The sequence below is a fragment of the Rhinolophus hipposideros genome (assembly GCF_964194185.1).
Source record: "Rhinolophus hipposideros genome assembly, chromosome: 5".
In the NCBI taxonomy this organism is placed as follows: domain Eukaryota; kingdom Metazoa; phylum Chordata; class Mammalia; order Chiroptera; family Rhinolophidae; genus Rhinolophus; species Rhinolophus hipposideros.
This window is the reverse complement of record NC_138051.1, coordinates 101,278,724-101,298,595: the sequence shown is the minus strand read 5'-3', so window position 1 is coordinate 101,298,595 and position 19,872 is coordinate 101,278,724. Positions and strand designations below refer to the sequence as shown.

The following is a 19,872-nucleotide window of genomic DNA, read 5'->3' as shown; positions in this document are numbered from 1 at the left end:
ATTGTACACATGTACCACGTCTTCTTTATCCAATCATCTACTGATCGGCACTTAGGCTGCCTCCACATCTGGGCCACTGTGAACAATGCTGCAATGAACATGGGGTTGCATATATCTTTTCGAATTAGTGTTTTGGATTTCTTTGGATAAAACCTAGAAGTGGAATTGCTGGGTCATAAGGTAGTTCTGTTTTTAATTTTTTGAGGACCCTCCATACTGTTTTCCATAGTGGCTGCACCAATTTGCAATCCCACCAATGGTGCACGAGGGTTCCCTTTTCTCCACATACTCGCCAGCACTTGTTTGTTGATTTACTGATGATGGTTATTCTGACAGGAGTGAGGTGATGTCATTGTGGTTTTAACGTCCATTTCTCTGATGATTAGTGACGTTGAGGATCTTTTCATCTGTCGGCCTTATGTGTCCTCTTTGGAGAAATATCTGTTCAGATCCTCTGCACATTTTTAAATTGGATTGTTAGTTCTTTTGGTGTTGAATTGTATGAGTTTTTTGTAGATTTTGGATATTAACTCCTTATCACATGTATCATTCGTGAATATCTTCTCCCATTCAGCAGGCTGTCTTTTCGTTTTATAATGGTTTCCTTTACTGCTCAAAAACTTTTTAATTAGGGCCGACCCGGTGGCTCAGGCGGTTGAAGCTCCGTGCTCCTAACTCCAAAGGCTGCCGGTTTGATTCCCACATGGGCCACTGGGCTCTCAACCACAAGGCTGCCAGTTCAACTCCTCGAGTCCCGCAAGGGATGGTGGGCTGCGCCCCCTGCAACTAAGATTGAACACGGCACCTTGAGCTGAGCTGCCGCTGAGCTCCCGGGTGGCTCAGTTAGTTGGAGCGTGTCCTCTCAACCACAAGGTTGCCGGTTCGACTCCCACAGGGGATGGTGGGCTGTGCCCCCTGCAACTAACAACGGCAACTGGACCTGGAGCTGAGCTGCACCCTCCACAATTAAGACTGAAAGAACAACAACTTGACTTGGAAAAAAAAGGCCTGGAAGTCCACACTGTTCCCCAATAAAGTCCTGTTCCCTTTCCCCAATAAAACCTTTAAAAACAAAAAACTTTTTAATTTAATGCAATAATGCAGTCCCATTTATTTTTTCTTTTGTTTTCCTTGCCTGAGGAGCTAAATCAGGAAAAATATTCCTAAGAGCAAAATCAGAATTTACTGCCTATGTTTTCTTCTAAGAGTTTCATGGTTTCAGGTCTTACATGTAAGTCTTTAATCCATTTTGAGTTTATTCTTGTATATGGTGTAAGAAGGTGGTCCTGTTTTACACGTATCTGTCCAGTTTTCCCAGCACCATTTATTTATTTATTTATTTTTTAAAAAGATTTAATTGGGGAAGGGGAACAGGACTTTATTGGGGAACAGTGTGCACTTCCAGGACTTTTCTCCAAGTCAAGTTGTCCTTTCAGTCTTAGTTGTGGAGGGCGCATCTCAGCCCCAGGTCCAGCTGCCGTCGCCAGCCGCAGGGGGCACTGCCCACCATCCCTTGCGGGACTCGAGGAATTGAACTGGCAACCTTGTGGTTGAGAGCCCACTGGCCCATGTGGGAATTGAACCGGCAGTCCCGGAGTCAGGAGCACGGAGCTCCAACCGCCTGAGCCACTGGGCCGGCCCCCCCAGCACCATTTATTGAAGAGACTGTCTTTACTCCACTGTATGTTCTTGGCTCCTTTGTCAAAGATTAAATGGCCATATAGGTATGGGAAGAACTTTTTGACCAGACTACTTTTCTAACTGTGATTATTTTATATTTAATTTCCACTTAAAATGAGAGAAGATTGTCTATAAACTGTTATGTTTGTCTCATTTCCCTGAGTGATGTTACAGAAAAACGTACCTCAGCAGAATTCCCAGAAACGTAAAGGATTTGAGCTCTAAAGTAGTTTTGTTGATCAAAAGCAGTGAAAGGAGCCAGGCAGACCAAGTCTGGGTGTGGGTGAGCGGACAAGGGCACCAACTTCAGGCGGCTTATCTCGGCCGTGAGCTTCTTCAGGATCTCGGAGTTTCTTCCATCAATCCTATAGCCCCAGAAGTGCCCCACTTCAACCACCTAAGGCAGGAGGAAGAAGAGCAGAGATGCGGTCTGGGAAGGGGTTCGGCAAAGAAGAACGGGACTCAGACCGTAGGGCCCCCATACCGCACCTGCAACATGTCACAAATGGACTCCTTGGTACCACACACTCTACAGGCTTTCCACGGGACCTCAGGAGACTGAGGTGAGGCCAACTGTGTGCCACGCCCCTGTGTGGGCAGTGTGGGATTCGCTGGCACACCACATGCAGCACGGGAGCTCTGAGGGCCTGTGAGGCCAGGGTTGCTTCACCTCCGATCAGGCCGGCACGTTGCGACGAGCCGCCCTCCCCTCAGCCACCCCATAGAGCCAAGTGCGGGAACGGGAGGGTGGGTGTGCCATCTAAGAGGGCCCCACCGAGCAGCCCCATACACAGCAGCCATCAGACCCAAGGACGCATGTCCAGGATCCCACGGGAAGTCGCCCAGGGAAGTCTAGGTTTACCAGGAAGCATGAGTGGATTTCAACTGACATTTTATTCTGTTTACACCCTAGAGAATACCGGTGCTGATGCTAGCTTTGTGGATGTAAACTGAATCACACAGGCATATACCGTTATGCCAATTACCACTTTTACATACATTTTGTGGCCAAACTGATTTTTAGCATTGTAAACACACCTAACATTTTAAAATGAAACTGACTCTAGAATGACTATTTGTTTCCTTCTGTGCTCCAGCTGTTAGGTCAGCTACGGCCGTGATCAAAGCGGCCAGGAGCCAAGTCAGACCCCTCTGCCAAGACGAACGGGACCCCTCCTCGCACGACGGAAACTGGGGCCCCTGGCGTTTCCCCAAAGAGGCAGCAGACCTTTGGTGCAACAAACAACTCCGGATGCAGCCGCTCGCGCCCGATCTGTGCTGGGGGGCCTGCCCAACTGCCACCTCACTCAGCCAAAAAATCGCATATATGTCTCTCTCCCCAAAAATCGCATATATGCCTCTCTCGCTCTGCCCTGGGCGCGACTTCACCAGGCCGGTCTGCAGACCGGTGAACCTCGCCAGGAGCACAGAATAAATCACTCACCTTTCTTAACCCACCTGACTCTCTTGGCCTCATTATCTCGCCGCAAGCCTTACACCAGCCACACTTCACTTTACCAAGGACAGTAACTTCGGCTCTTACTCGATGACTAAGGCGCACAGCTGTGAGTTCTCGTGCACTAGGCCACGTACACCCTGTGACAACGCGAGATTCGGGAGAGGAGCACCCCTGATGACCCTCACCTCTGTAACGTCGATCGTTAGGAGGAGCTCCGAAACCATCTGGGTGCTGTGGAACGTGTTAAACGACACCCCCACAGGGTCCACTGTCTGCTTCTGGAAGTCCACGTTCACCCTGTTTAACATGATTTTAAAAAGACAACAAAAGTCAAGTGTTACAAAGAAAACACGTCTGCATATGTGAAGTTACTGCCTGAACTATGCCACTGCCTTCCCAAGAAAAGAACATTTTATAATAAAGCATCTAACTAGGCCAGAGATAACGAATTTGATCTCAGCTCTAACTTGAGTTTCTGAGGCTCTCTGAGCTGCCCTGGAGGGGTATGCACCCCAACATACACCCTGCCCTCCAGGAATATATTCAAAAGGTCAAGACTCTTATAGAACCTCTACTTTCAACAGTATAAATGTTAAATCTAGGACTTGCAATGTTCTCTAACTTGTTGTTTCAGAGGTGAGTGCTTTTGACAAAAATCCATGCCTGGTTCCATGTTGTCAGAAAACACATACATGGTTTTCTAATAAACCCAAGAAACAGCATTCATCCTTTAAAGCAATGAGATAGTAAGTGCTAAAGTTCGAGGATATGAAATACAAATTTGACAAAAACAAAATTTTCCCTTCCTAATCCTTTTATTCTAAATGAAAAGGAAGAATTATAGGAGAGATCCTGGTCCAACCAACTCTCTTCCCAATTTTCAGACCCATTTATTTAGTAAGAGTGACCCAGCAAAGCCGCCATGCAGGACGGGTCTTCTCTGTGTCACCACTGAACCCACCATGCTACCCAACTCTCAGAATCAAACAGCCTAGGCTGGGAGAACCTCACTGCCCTCACCATTTCCTCAAATTCCTGTCAAGCTCCTCAAGGAATTAAAACAATGACAAATAAGAATGACAAAGGGGAATTCCTCCATGTGGTACTCTAAGAATATGACCAAAGGCAGAGTAATCGGATACAAATGCTGAAGGGGATTTAACCTGGGCCGAGAGAAGACAATCCACGAGTTCCATGGTAGCTGCCACGTGGCGAGGGCCAGGACTCAGGGCCGACCAGCCCCACGCAGTCCAGCCCTCCTCCAGCAAACAGGGTGCCAGGCAAGGCCCTGCTCAACAGGGAAGGGGGGGGCTTGTGCTGGTAGCAACTGGGCACTCCCAGCTTGTCTCCATTTTGTCCCACTGTCTGCTCTCCTGAGAAGAGAACATCTCATTTTGCTTCAAAAGCGAAAATGAACAACTGTCCCTGAGAAGGAAGAAAGGAAGCCAACACGAGGTCCAATCCCTACCACTGAAACTGAGTCCACACAACCCTCTCAACCGCCTCGTAGGACAGGCACACACAGATGCAACTTGACAGCAATGAAAGCAAAATCCCAACCCAAAAGTGAGCAGAGGACCTGGGTCACATCTCTCCAGAGAGGACACACAGACCTAGGAAAAGATGCTCAATGTCGCTAGTCATCAGGGAAATGCAAATCCGAACCACAGTGAGATGTCGCCCCACACCTGTCAGAATGGCTGTCATCGACAAGATAAAAGATAACAAGTGTTGGTGAGGACGTGGGGAAAGAAAAGGGAACCTCGTGTACTGTTGGTGGGGATGTAAACTGCTGCAGCCACTATGGGAAATGGTATGCAGGATCCTCAAAAAATAGAAACAGAGCTGCCTCACGACCCAGCGATCCCATTTCTGGGTACTTCCCCAAAGGAAATGGAAGCACTAACTTGAAACAGTACCTGCACCCCTATGTTCACAGCAGCCTATTTACCACCGGCAAGGTCTGGAACAGCCTAAGCTCTGAGTGTTCATCCATGGTAGAATGGATAAGGAAACTGTGGTACATTTCTACGATGGAATGAGAAATGAGGAAATCCTAGCATTTGCAACAATGTGGATGGATCTTGAGGACATTACGCTGAGTGAAACAAGTCAGAGAGACAAAGACAAATGCTGTATGATCTCAATTATGAAATCTAAAACAAAACCAAACTCACAGAAAAAGAGATCAGACTTTGGCTACCAGTGGCGGAGGGCGGGGGAAGGGAAAATGGAGGAAGTTTGGTTGAAAGATACAAACGTCCAGTTACGAGCTATGTCATTTAAATGCACAGCACACTGACCACAGCTCACTGCTGTCCAGTGCACAGAAAGCTGTTAAGAGAGCAACGCCCAGGAGTTTTCATCATAAAGAAAAAGTCTTCCCTGTTTTTCTTTTTTTTATTGTACCTATTTGAGAAGATGGATGTTAACTGAACCTACTGTGGCAATCACCTCACAATACCTGTAAGTCAAACCGTCGCTCTATGTGCCATACTTATACAGTGATGTATTTTCAGTAAAACTGCGGGGGGTGGGGGAGAGGGACAGATGAAAATGAAAAGCACTAGGGTTCAGAGAGGTCAAGTGACATAACCAGGGATGAGGAAGCCAGGGTTGGAAGGCAGCACTCCTTGGGCACACAGCATGCTTTGCTGTGAGCTCCAGCGGTTAACCGGCGGTTTGACCGTGTAAGAGCATGTGAAAGCAGGTGGGCAGTCTTGCCCGCCTCCCTCTGCAAGTACCTGGTATTCCTGAGCTTTGAAACAGCTGTTCCCTGCACCTTCCCTTCGATCTCCTCTGCAGAATGAACGTTGAGTTCAAGGGAAACTTTGAGCTGAGACATCTTAATCGCCATGTACACGGCAGGTAGCGTTTTAAATCTCTCTGTTGGATTACGTGAAAACTCCACAAAGGCTCTGCTCCACAAATGTAAATAAAAACAACAAATTTTTCAAGCATCTGAAAAAAAAAAGAACTAAGTGCACATTAATTTCTTGCAAGATTAGACAAGAATATTCATTTACACCTCTCCTCAAAATACCAGTCAGTAACTCTTCATTCCATAATTAGTCAAGAAGTATTTATAAAAGGAAAAATTTCTCACTTATGAGAAATAAAAATTATGACATATCATTAAACTAAAACCAAGTATCATCCTATGTATTATGCAGAACAAATATTATGAGTTCAAATGGAATTTTCAGTTAAGAAATTTTAATTCTTGTAATTAGAACAGAATGACGTGTTTGGGGTTTTTTCTATTTTATTGTGAAATGAAGTACAGATAAGAGAAAACCACACACAGTAGTTCAGCGACTTGGTGCTCTCGCTCCAGAAATACCATGTTCCTTTATTACCAGAATGTTGATGAGTGCCCCACAGACAGGAATTTCAAGTTTACGTTTGTTTGTATCTGAATGTCAAAATGCCCCAGGGCCAAAACATCACAGGCCACAACCACTGCCGGAAATGTGCGAATATGAGTGCTCTGAAAGGATCCTGAGCCCACGGGAGGTCAAGGTGGTACAGAATGAGCACCACCCCCACTTCAGAATGAGCGCCCGTTTAGCCATGTCCCGGCACCCCTCTCTCAGCGGCACTGTCCTCCCCTCCTGCCTGCCCGGGGCCCCGAAACCCCCCTGAAGTGACGCCTGGCAATCAGGCACCAGTGACTGTGCCCGCGCCTGTCGGCAGACTCACTCACTCCATCTGTCATCTCTCCCTACAGGGCTCCTAAGTCTGTCCTTAGAAACAATTCCTTTCAAACTTTAGAGTCCATTTCCAAGCTCCTACTCTCCCAAGAGTGTCTGCATCTGTGACATTGCCTGCCCACTCCCTTTCTGCCTTGCCTCTACTCCTGGCCATCCCATGCGCACCCCAGTGGGAAGACGCCCCCCCTACAAGCAAGCACCAGCCAGACCCCAAGGTCTTCCTGCAGCCCTCCGTCTCCTCTGCACCTCAAACATCAGCCCGCCGGTTTGCGTCTCCTTGGTCCTTGGTTTGGTCTGCAAACACCCATGCTTTCCGCTCCATCATTCACTCATTAAGTTCCATGAAACACAGTTCAGATCAGAACACTCAGGTCTCCAGACACCATCTGCTCACGTTCACACTCGTCCATCGGCCACAAACATAGCACCTGACCTCCCTACCCTCTCCAAAGTCACAGTGGGCTCACACTGGGCGCCCTGGCCACCACCACATCCTGCTACACAGACCCCAGGCCTCCTCCCCCCAGGGCCCACCTCAGACACCTGAGCAAGCCCCAAAGGAGCGGCAGCACTGCCGTGCTCTGAGTCCAGTGTCTTCCTCTGACCACAGGTGCACTTTCCTCTCCATCCCTCCCGCTGAGCTGAAGGCTCCCGGGGGCTACCTATGCTCACATGCCCTTGGCACCTCACTGGTTTGCACTAAAGCAGGCCCTGCTTAAGCCCAAAAGGTTACTGGCCTCACACTTTCAAATACTATTCAATGTCATTCTGCCTTACACATCTGCTGCACAAGCAGTGCTGCTGGTGGACGGCCACTTAGCCAGGTGGTGAGAGCGTGGTGCTAATAACACCGAGGTTGCTAGTTCAATCCCCACATGGGCCACTGTGAGCTGTGCCCTCCATTTAAAAAAAAACAAGTGCTGCTGGTGAACCAGGACTGTGACTCCCCCACGGGACTCGCATAACATTGGTACTGTGACGAAAAAGCCAGAGATAGGAGGAATCAGGTAGGATGTAACTAAAACAGCTGTGCAAAGGTCCCAGACACGAGGAGTAAGACACTAACCCAAAATCCAATCGGTCATCAAGCTTGGTGACAGAAGTGGCTGCCACCCCCGAGAGCGCCCAGGCTGCTGACCTCTCACCTCAGCCCAAGCGCACCCTCGTGTCCCCAGAGCCTCAAACAAGGCAAGTGAACGTGCAGCCCTCAGAAACGACACTTCAGCCGTGTGACTCGTTCTAAATAAGTGAGTTTACATGTGACCAAAAACCCGACTGTGTGTAGTTTGTATCAGAAACGTAAGGAAACATAACACTGTACGTGTAGTTAACCTGAACAGCTGTGAAAGTACTGAGGAAGATTTTGCAATGAGGCATTTACAGTCAGCAGTCGCCATAAGACCAGAACTTCAGCTATCTGATGGAATTCATCCAAATCGAAAATGGATTTAACATGCTCAACTTGCGTTATTAGACCTTGGAGAAAAAGTAAGTGTTCCTTCCTTACTAGATTTACACAATTTGTAAATTAAATTTATAGAATACTAGAAAAATTTTCTAATTTTAAAAATCAACTTAATGTGATGTCTCTTCTGTGTATAAACATTCCCTCTGGGAAATGAAAACTGAGACTGATGCTCCCAAACATGCGTTTGTTCCTGTGATTAAAATAAGGGCACATGTAACTGAGTTTTTGCAGCATTTGTCTTCCAGAAACACTTAGAACATATACTCTAAGTCATTATTATATAAGCGGACAAACTCCATTTCAGGGCACCTTTACAGCCTACAAAGGGACGTGTTACCAGTGACGGGCATCAGTCCAGGGACAATCCGAGGACACATGTGGGGACTGTCCTGGCCGCAGACCACTGACCACACACACACACTCAGTGCCTCTATGTCAACGGCTGCAAGAGAAGCTCGGTCGCTGCGGACGAGGGCACGAGGGCAGAGCTGCGTGGAACAGTGCCGCCCCCACTCTTGTGCTGACAGCCAGCTCCTGTAAGCACTGCACACTTCCCAGCTCGTCCACAACCGCGCTGAAGGACAAAAACACACGACTTACTTCGCCCCATCGAATACAATGGACTTGACTTGACCGCACTGCCTGAGGAGGGACTGGAGTTGTTTATAGTAGAGGAAGCCGTAAGGAGGGACGTGCTTCAACTGAAAAAACACAGCACAGTTTGCATCAGAGCTAACGAGCCAGCTGTCACACACGAGCGCGTTTTTTAGCTCACGGTGAGTTTACCGTCTCTAAGCACAGGCGCAGATGCTGTAAATAGGTGCATTTAAAAACTGACTTTTAAACTGTAGGTAAGTTTTAATGATAAGTACGTGCTAAATAAGGCTAACTCTTCCCGTTAAAATAGTTCAAAAGTGTCACAGAAAAATGCAGACCTGGTCACCAAAGCCAGATGTGAATGTGCAGCCCGAGTGTGCCCGCACACCACCCTGCCAGGGCGAAGGGCGTGCCGAGCTCCGGCTCTGGCAGGAAACCAGGTGCTGTGCCCGTGTCCAGGTCCCGCTATCCCAGGGCCACTCCAGCTCCATGGAGGTGCTGGCTGGGTGAAAAGGCCAGGCTGTAGACTCAGGCCTGGTGCAGTCTCCTGGGGCGTGTTATGGCACCTCCCTGGGACTCAATAGCCACAGCGCGGGAACATAGGATGGAGGATGAGGAATCGGCCAGTCAGAGGGTTCGAGTGCAGCTCAGGGAATGACAGAGGATATCACAAAGGCAGTGTGTGCCAAGTACACTTTCAGAGTGCACAAGTAGGCGGGTCATCTGGGGCCCCCAGAGCATGCATGGGCTGGCTCGTGGGTGTAGGAGGCAAGCTCGGCCCTCATGCCCAGCTGAGGGGCCATCGGCCAGCGGCATCCTAGATGGTGCCTCTCAGACCAACAGCCGTCCCAGGCAGGACCTGTGTCCGGCCACTTGAGCACTGCTCTGTCAGCGCTCCTCAAAGATCTCTGTGCCTGCAACTCCAGGAAGCCAACCTTCTCCTGTCAACCCCACGTCTCCACCGTGTTTCCGGTGACTGCACCAGTAATAGTCAGAAGAACTGGAGCTGGCCTTGACCGTGTGCCCCAAGCTCTCTGCTCCCCTCAGCAGAGGTGCCCTGACCAGTAAAAGCCCAGTCCCAGGTGCTTTAGTCCAGATGTGCCTCCTGGCGTCATGTGCGCTCACCTTTCTACAGCTGGTCCACAGATGGCGGTCCAAGGTCAGTGCCAGTGGCTGACCATCAGGTTCCCCCAAACACGTCATTTAAATACTAATTTCCAGGCCACACCTGCTGGTTCGGATTCTCTGGCTCGGGGCCATCAAACAGGAATTTTAAACACATTCTGGTGGTTCTACTGGGTCTGGGGATCATGGTGTAAACTGCAGTGCTAAGTGGCCAACCAGTCACATTTTAATTTGTAAAATGAAGTTGTCAATTAACAAATGGGATTAAACTTATGGAGAGGTGTCTCAAATCCTTCAAAATGACACACAACTTCTCAAGGCTCTGTTTTAAGGCCAGGTGTGCAAAAAAGAAAGATGGACGTGCAAGTAGAGGGACGTGAAGGTCAAACAAGGTACAACAGTCACTATAGGGGAAAACCCATAGTCCTTATGAAAACAGGAACAGCCGGAGAAATGAAAGGCACCAGTGGCCCGAGCTCTGGAAGGCGGTCTGTCCTCTCCACCTACCACGATGGTTGTCTTGGGGTCTTTGCCAGCCAGCTCCCTCACTGCCATCTCCTCATCAGGCTGCCCAAAAGTAAAGTAATTTGGATAAAAAGCGCCTGCCAATACCACCTGGAACAGAAAATCAGTTTCATGAAGTAACAGCATTATCGTATCAGTTTGGCTCCCCAATATACTAACCTCTACAATGGAAAAGCTGAATTCACGTAAACAACTACACCTTTTACTAATCAAGCAGAAGGTCACCATTCCCGTGACTTCCACGTAACGGAAACATTGAACACGGGCTTTCTTCCACGGAGCTTGAGCCCTTCTCCGGGGGGTTAGGGATCAGTGGGGAGCTGAACAGGTGCAGAAACACGCACCACATGGCCCGCAGCCAGCGGCTTCTCCACCCGCCCCGACTACTAATTTGTACGGGTCAGGCCTTCCCCGATTTAGATGAAAGTCTAGTTGGTGCGCTCACATCCCGAGCAACAGGCTCACATCCACTACTCCCGCCTAGAAAGCACTCTGCAGTCTCTTCTTCAACGACACACAGCCATGGGAGACGCTCCCCAGCCCTACTCCATCTGACTTCCAGGAGTCGGCCCCCTTTTCCGCATCTCCCCAGGACCCACTTCTACCTGCATCAGCCAGTGTCTGACACCGCAGATGGACCCCCCTGGGGACTCTATGTGAGAGCCTTAGCCACCTTGCAGGACACACATCCCTCCACATGGTCCCTAAGGTTTCATCCGACAAGCTCACCTCATCGTGGCCTCCTGAGTTATAACAACATTTTCAGTGCAAGGGAGTAGCTGCATACCTTGAATAATATGAACAGCGTCTTACTCTCTTAAAAGCTGACATGGAAGGACTCTCCTGAGGCAGTTGGAAACACACCTCCAGAGATCCACAACGGGTCTGTATCATCTACTCGGGCCACGGCAAACCGAAACTGTGCAGGACCAGTTCTTCCTGGTTTCCACGCACAGATGGACACTGGACCCTCAGGGTCCTCTGCCGCGTGCTCAGTGTGGGAAAGGAGGGTGGTGCTTCCCCACCAGTCCGCGGACACAATCAGAACGGGACCGGGTCACACACCTGCAGGATGAACCGCTGCTTGTGTGTGTACTCGTGGTCCACGACCGGCCGCCGGGAGTCAATGTGCATGCTGAACTGGGAGACTCGCTTCTTCAGTTCTTCGTATAACTCAGCCACCTACGAAAAGCAGTGAAATGCAATGTCTCAAAGTACTGGCGCTACTCAGCATAGTGACACGACGAGAAAACACGGAGCGCGCCAACCCGTCTGCGGGATGAAACACTGCCAACACTAATGGCCTTCTTATCAAAGACTCACGAACAAGGAAAGAAACGGATACTCAGTACAACGCTAACAAAATACCAGGACACAAACTTTATGTGCTTCATGATCCAACTTACAAACACACAAACGGAACACTGCAAACGTGTAACCACAATGCCCTGGGGGTATCGGAACAGCATGACTGTGTCCCCTGCTTTAAGTCCTTTAAACACTTCCGAAACCTCTGCCATGAAGTGCACTGCTTTTGTGATTCAAACAAGCTAAGTGGCCAATGCTAAACACTCTGAACAACAACCAAAACACCTAGTTGCAATAAAACCATTTCACACAAAACATCAAACTTCAAGTGTCTGATGAGAATACATATGAGAATACACAAGTCCAAATACCTCTGTACTGGTTGTAAATTAAGTTACCACAAAGTTATCATAATAAATTACAAAAAATAAAAACCATACAAACCACAAGTGTCAACATAACTGGAAAAAAATAGTGAAAAAAGAGCTGGAAAGATATAAAAAACTGTGAGGAGGGAGAAAAGCTGGGAACAGGAAGGAAGGGTCAAGCCCACCCACATGTTGGTAGATGTTCCCATGTTACTGACTCTCTCACAGGCTGTGGTCACACAGAACCTCTAATTAAAAATCAATTTAAAATTATGCAAGTCACTTTCTAACACCAAGTGCAATCAAATCAGAAATTAACAACAAAACAGAATATCTAAAAACATTTCTTTCGTCCTAGAAAGTGAAAAACTCTTCTAAAATACTCTGGCATCAATGGAGGAAACCAACACTGTTAAAACGTTATCGACCTACACATCAAACATCAACAGGACACGGTCCAAACTGCACACAAGAAAATTCACAGCTTTAAATGCTTTAAATTAGAAATATCAACAGTGTTACTGAATTAAATACTCATCTCAAGAAGAGTAAAATAAGAAACCAAGAGACATGGGGGAACTAAATTACTAGAAAAAGCAAAAATCAACAAATTAAAGTCCTCCACCTTCCCCCGCCCCTCAAAAATCCTACACAGGAAAATCAAACCAGGAGTAATTCTCTGAAAACATAGGAGAACAGGCTAAGCACCTGGTAAACTGCGCTGCAAAGGCTCACGCAGCAGGCCTCAGCTGCCCACACTCGGGCACTTTCCCCATGCAGGCCAGGCTCCTGGGGGAGCCCTCTGCCTCAGGCTGCCTTTGTTTACCCGAGACCCTGGACACAGCACAGTTTGTGGCAGCAATGTGATTTTCACATGGTGGGGGCCTTGGGCCTGCAGTATAAGTGTGACCTCTGGAAGGGGCTGGAAACTAAATAACTAAGGTCAGCTACATGGGCAGCCCATTCCTACCTAACCCTCCCTCCATAAAGCCCAGACACCAAGGCTGGCTGGCAGTACTCCATCCTGCTGTCACACGTCACTGCTGGGAGAGTCCATCGTGCCTCAAGACTCCCCTGGGAGAAGACGACGGGGGACCTTGCCCCTGGTCTCCTCTGGACTGCCCCACCCACCACCTGCTTTTCCCCTTTACTGACTTAGTCTGAATCCTCTGACTGTAATAAACCGTAACCGTGAGTATAACAGCTTTTCTGAGTTCTATGGGTCTTCTCACAAATCAGTGAACTGAGGGTGGTCTTGGGGACCCCCACCCCTGAACACACAAATCTAATCAAGACAGAGAGGACACAAGTACACAACATTCAGAATGAGAAAGATGATGTTATCACTTTGAAATTACAGGACTGCTTCTTATAACTGTATATAATTACATTAAATATTATATAAATATATACAACTAAGTACATATAACAATTATACATGAACTATGTAAAATAGATGTATTATGTTTTACATAAGTATTTTTATAGATGTTGATAAATTGTTATATAAACATATAACATATACTTATATACATAAATTCTACTAAAGTTGGAAACAGGATGCACTTTTTGGAATACTCATGACTGTGTATTATTACAACTTACCTCTCTAATTCTCTTGATTTGAATGTAATTTAACCGTCCCCAGTCAAGTTCATCCTTGAAATATATAAAAGCATAATACTCAATATTAATGTACAAATCACTGCTTTAACGGGTAACTCATAGTTACTGGAAGGACAGAAACATCCAGGCAAGTTTAAACACAGACAGACCCATCAGCTGTCTTCTGGACCGAATCGGTGAAGAAGAAGAAAAAGAGAACCTGATCAGTAACAGGCAGCTGCCAGGCTGAGTTCTTTGCAGCCTATGATGTAAAACTCAGCTAAAAACAGCAAAGGGCAAGGCTTCCGGGTTCTCCGTTTGGACCCAGCAGCCGGGGCGCCCCACCACCCACGGGGACTGAGCACTCACAGGCGGAAGTTCTGACACCACAGAAGGACTGCTGCCGCTCAGCGGGGGATGCCTGCAGCGACAGGCATGTGAGTCCCTCGGCCGGTGCCCATTATGGCCTCCACCGCCACCATGGACTGTGCCACGGGGACTCAGGCTCGCACACATGCCACTGCCAGGCTGAGCCAGAACGCCTCCTGGGAGCTCAGATCCCTTGGGGGACAGACAAACCTACCTTCGGGTGCCGCAGCTCTCCTCTTTGTCTGCAGGCCTGCCAAGTCTAAAAAAGCAAGGACCCAGAGTTTTAGAATACGTTAGACCACAGAATAGTTTGACTACAGAGAATCTACTAATTTAATTTTTCAATCAACTTCACAAAACGGGATTCCCAGCCCCACCTACTTCTTCCAACACAGTTTATTTTTCATGCTGGACCCAAGACCCTACCACGACTTTCACAGAGCAAAGTTTATGGCACGGGAGTGCGTAACTGTGGTGCTGCTTTCCTGGCCGCAGAGAAAACTTACTTTAAACGCCTCAACAAGTGCGATGCAGTCACTCTTACTGCTGCCGGAGAAATTCACTTTGTTCCTGTAAACGGACAGCAGCAAGTGTCAGTGGAGCCCAGTAAACAAAGTGGCTCTTAAAATGCGAATGTGAAATACCTGTATCCATCCAGATGCTGCCTGAAAGGCATCACAAAGAAGTTCTTCAAGGACAGAGCTGCCGCTGACAAAGGAGAAGCAGAGTGAGACCGGAGGGTGCCGCGGCCTCCCGCTGCCCTGTGCCCACACCTACCTATGATAAGACACTCATCCAGACACCCAAACACGTGTCCCAGGACGATGAGCTTCCCCAGCTGCTGACTAACAGGAAGCTGGGCCAAAACTCGTCCTAAGAAGGTCAATTCACCATCGTGGGGGTTCTCGTCCTCGCTCTGCCCACGGACAGCAAGTGCGCCAACCTTTGTAAGATAAACAGCCCCATAAGCAACACTCATTTCCACTCTTTTTTTCTTAAGGCAGGGAGTCTAAAACAGGAAATCAAGACCAAATTCTGGGGGATAAGGTTCTAAAAGACATCTAAGTCAACTAACGAAAGCTTGACGCTACCAAAACATTTTTTAATTTGCTTTTTGGAACTTACAACACATTTTGTTGTTTTTTAAAAAGGATGGTCCTGGGAGGGAACACTCAAGGGCACCCCCACAAGTCTATGTAACTCACAATTTACCAACTAGGTCCTGCACAGTCCTAAGCAAAGATCCAATTCGCACATCACGCTGATCATGCACAAAACATACTGAGCTGTGTGGGGGAAGAACTTCCCTAATTTGACAGTCTTTCATAGAAACCCAAGCAGTTTCAAAACAGAGGTAAGATGCCAGAGGCACCCCCACTCGGAGGGCCAGAGTGGAACGTCCACAGCAGGAGCAAAGCATGAGTCGGGTGTGGGGTCTGAAAGTCCACAGCAGGCAGAGCCAGCTTCTAGAACAGAAGGAGGAAGCTAGAGTGAGGGCAAGGGACAAAAGGAGAAGGCAAGCAAGCAGGCTGATGGAGCGACAGCAGGAGAATATGGTTGGGGATGCTGCTGTCCCAGAAATCCCGGTGTATCAGGTGATAACGGTATCCTTCAGACACTTGTCCAGCTCGGCCTTCAAAGGAGACACGTTCAAGCACCACTTGGCACGAATTATTTTAATATTAGCATAAAGATATACTTAAGAGTAACCATTAAATATTGTCAATGCTGCCTCTTATCCCAGCACTCAACATCGCCAACAAGCAGGAAGCAGGGGTGGGGGTGGCGCGGCAGCGAGTTATAGGCGGGTGGGGAGGGGACAGGATGCAGAGGTAAGAGCAGAACTTTCAGCAAGACAACGGAAGGCTGATATAAACGATATGTGGATTCTGACACCAGCAACTCGTCAATATACACGCTCTTCCGAGCAACTGCTGAGTGCTTACAACCAACTACCTCGAAGATCCCCATATGCGACTTGAGTTTGTCACAGAAGTCACGGGACAGGCCTACCTCCTTCAGGAGCAGGACAGTGCGCTCAATGTCACTCAGACTGGGCGGGGAGAGGGCGGTGGCCAGCAAAGCACGGGGTTCCCCCATGTCCAGTAACTTCACTTTCAGTACTGTGCTTCCTAATGGACACCGCTGAAAAGGACGAAACTTAAATTGGGAAACAATAAAATAATGAAATCCATGAACCTATTCACATGACTAGTACTCGTACTTTAGAGAGGGAGAAACAGAAAGAGGAGAAAGAAAGGTGTGAGAGAAGGAGAAAGAACAGTAGAGAGGGAGAAAGGAAGAAAAAAGGGGGTGACAAAGAAAGAGGAGAGAAGGACAGGAGAGAAAGAAGAAAGGGGACAGGAAAAGGGAGGGGAGAGAGAGAAAGAGAAAAGGGGCAGAGAGAGCATGAGGGAAAGGAGGAAGGAAGAGAAGAAAACAGGAAATAAAGAACAAACGCCAACTGCACAATTATGAAAGGAAAGCGCAAGTGTTAGCACGTGAGGATAACACCAGGCAGCCAGCAGACGCCAGCATTGCTCTGGCCGAAAAGGTGCGACTCTAGCAGAGAGTCTGGTGCTTAAGAAACGGAAGCTGGTACTGGGACTGAGGATGACTTGGGCCAATGATTTCCCCTGGAATCAAAACTATACATTTAAAATTACATCACTTAGACTATTCAGTAAAACTGTCTATCAAAAACTAAACTTTGAAAATGACCAAAGTGGGTTTACCAACATCTCCGGAACGACCTGGTCGGGGATGCCGCTGTCCCAGAAATCCCGGTGTATCAGGCGGTAACAGTATCCTTTAGACACTCGTCCAGCTCGGCCTTCAAAGGAGACACATTCAAGCACCACTTGGCACGAATTACTTTAATACTAACACACAGATATACTTAGGAGTAACCATTAAATATTAAGAAAAGCCTTTATCTTCTACTAGACCAGGTCAGTAAGAACCTAGAATAAGTTAGTGTCAGAAGTCATCTTATATTAACACATACAATTAAATGCTGGCTTCTATCAGTGATCTGTAGTACAAAATTCAGTGAGTATTTCTAACAACAACACCTGGAGATCAACACGTATCAAAGCCACACATTTCCCGCAGGTGCGTAGTTCACACAGGTGGAGACACAGGTCACTAAGCGAGAGTAGTGAAGCTGCTGAGAGCAGCCGGTCCTCCCTGTGAACGGCTATGCAGCGCGAGCCGTGTGTGAGGCCATCCCAGGCTGCTCCCCGCTCTGGCCGTCCTGACACCTCTGCAAAGGCCCCCTTCCCAGTGAGAGAGTGGGTACGTACGGGGGCTCAGCACCCTACTGGGCCGCAAGCACCATCACAGAAAGGTATTCCCTTGAGACTGTATTGCTTTCTGAGTAGAAACTCCTTTATCCCAAAACAATACGAGAGAGAGAGAGAGAGAGGATGATGGGAGTGTCCTTAATAAATACCCCACTTTTAAAAAATGGGGCAGCCCAGGAAGGGGCTTTCCTTGCCCACGTATGGAGTCAGGAAAGATGGAGGGGGCATCTGGATGCCCCCCGGAGGTGGAGTGGACAGTCCAGACTTCCACCACCACCGTCACCCCCCACCTTATCTGCAAATGAAGGGCTGTCTAAGCAGGAAATCCCAAGGTGATTATAAAAACCCCAAACACCTCCTAGAACTAATGAGTGAGTGTGGCAGGCACAGCACACAACACTGACACAAAGACCGGGCACATTTCATACACTGGTAACAGACATGAAAAAACCGAAATGAAAAACGCAATGCCAGTTACAATCGATCCAAATAAAATGAAGTACTTCGATGGAAACCTACCATGTTTCCCCGAATATAAGACCTAACCAGACCATCAGCTCTCATGCGTCTTTTAGAGCAAAAATATTATATTATATAAGACCCGGTCTTATTTTACTATATAAGTAAATATATTACTTACTGTAATATAAGACTGGGTCTTATATTAATTTTTGCTCCAAAAGACGCATGAGAACTGATGGTCCGGCTAAGTCTTATTTTGGGGAAACACGGTAACAAGGCTCGCACAGGATCTGAGTGCTGACAGTGACAGCACTGATGAAAGACGTCAGGGATGCCAGGTAAGTGGAGACACACTGAGCCCAGGGGCTTGGAGGCGACACGGTGGAAGCATCGTTCCCCACACTTACCTACAGATTTAGCACAACTCCTGTGAAAATCACAGTGATGTTTTGGGGTATAGACAAGCTTACTCTACAGTCTGTGTAGGCAAAGTACAACAGCTAAGACAAGTTTGCAAATGAAGAAAGGGGAAGGAATCGGTGTGTTTTACATTAAGTCTTACTATATAGTTGTCAATACAGTGTGGTACTGGTGGGGGCAAGACATCGATGAATAGAATAAAAGAACCGGAGAGAGACACACACGAGTCACTCACATGATGCTCACTCCATGGAGGGAGGACCGTGGGGCCAGAACAACTGCACATCCACAGGTGAAGAAACGAACCTCCACCCAAAGCTCACACCTTGTTCAAAAATTAATTCACACGCATCACGGATGTAAATGAGAAACACAAAGCTATGAAACTTTCACAAGAAAACATGGGAGAAAATCTCTGCAAGCTCGGACTAGGTGAAGAGCTCCGACACGTGACACCAAGAGCACGATTCATACATAACAGGACAACTGACAAACTGGAGCTCATCGAAACTTAAACCGTTCTCTAGAAGAGGACGCGAAGACGCTGTGAAGAAGTCAGAAAGACAAACTGCAAAATGAAATGGGAGAAAGTATGCATACAGCACATATCTAACAAAGACAGTATCGAGGGCATATAAAGAACTCTCAAAACTCAACAGTAAAAATGCAAACAATCCAATTAGAAAATGGGCAAAAGATAAAGACATTTCACTGCAGACACACAGAAGGCAACCACACGCAGGAAAAGATCTCACCTCATTAGCCGTTAAGGACATGCAATTAAAGTGACAATGAGATGTCATCTTGTGCCTTTTAGAATGGCCGAAGGAAAAACCAGTGGGAACGCCAGTGCTGAGCAGGGCGTGGAGGGAATGGCTGTACCAGGGCCCAGCCTGTGAACTACACAGACTTAAGCACCTGACCAGTAAGTGCACTCGGGGGCCCAGGTCCCAGAGACGGGACTTGCGTCCACACACAGCCTGTGCGTCAGGGCGCAGTGGCCGAGAACTAGACACCCCCCGATGTCCTCCAGCAGGCGAGGGTGCAATGAATCCCTCTTCAGTAATGAGGAGGGGGAGCTGCTGAAACGTGCAGAAGCTGGTGCGTCTGAAGGACGTTATGGTGAGTGACGTGAGCGGGTCTCAAAAGGTGACACACGGCATGACTGCATTTGTACAACATCCTCAAAATGACAAACTACAGATGTGAAGGAGAGCAGCAGGGCGGTGTGGCTACAGGGGAAGGAGCAGGCAGTCCCCTCGAGGCAGTGGAAGTGCCCCATGTCCTGCTCGAGGTGGTGACACGAATCGCACGTGGCAGCAAAGTGCAGAGAAAGACACGCACAGGACAGCATGTGACACTGGGACCGACTGAGGCCGCGGTCTCAGTGCCTGTCACCTCCTGTGCCCGTTATGGAAGATGTCACCAGCAGCACGCTGGGCAAGGGTGCGAGGGACACTATGTCCTA

General features: G+C 48.0%; 1 protein-coding gene across 1 annotated transcript in view; it reads right to left on the bottom strand.

The window, feature by feature from the left end:
* TDRD9 (tudor domain containing 9) overlaps positions 1–19,872 on the bottom strand; it is a 66,680-nt gene that overhangs the window by 17,570 nt on the left and 29,238 nt on the right. The window contains exons 10-22 of the mRNA XM_081048494.1: positions 16,953–17,050; positions 16,231–16,362; positions 14,995–15,160; positions 14,862–14,925; positions 14,724–14,787; positions 14,432–14,476; positions 13,849–13,902; positions 11,633–11,749; positions 10,550–10,657; positions 8,921–9,021; positions 5,884–6,057; positions 3,325–3,436; positions 1,865–2,077 (exon numbers count right to left, since the gene is read on the bottom strand). Of these exons, the coding sequence (XP_080904620.1) occupies positions 1,865–2,077; positions 3,325–3,436; positions 5,884–6,057; positions 8,921–9,021; positions 10,550–10,657; positions 11,633–11,749; positions 13,849–13,902; positions 14,432–14,476; positions 14,724–14,787; positions 14,862–14,925; positions 14,995–15,160; positions 16,231–16,362; positions 16,953–17,050 (1,448 nt within the window). The remainder of the gene's footprint in view (positions 1–1,864; positions 2,078–3,324; positions 3,437–5,883; positions 6,058–8,920; positions 9,022–10,549; positions 10,658–11,632; positions 11,750–13,848; positions 13,903–14,431; positions 14,477–14,723; positions 14,788–14,861; positions 14,926–14,994; positions 15,161–16,230; positions 16,363–16,952; positions 17,051–19,872) is intronic.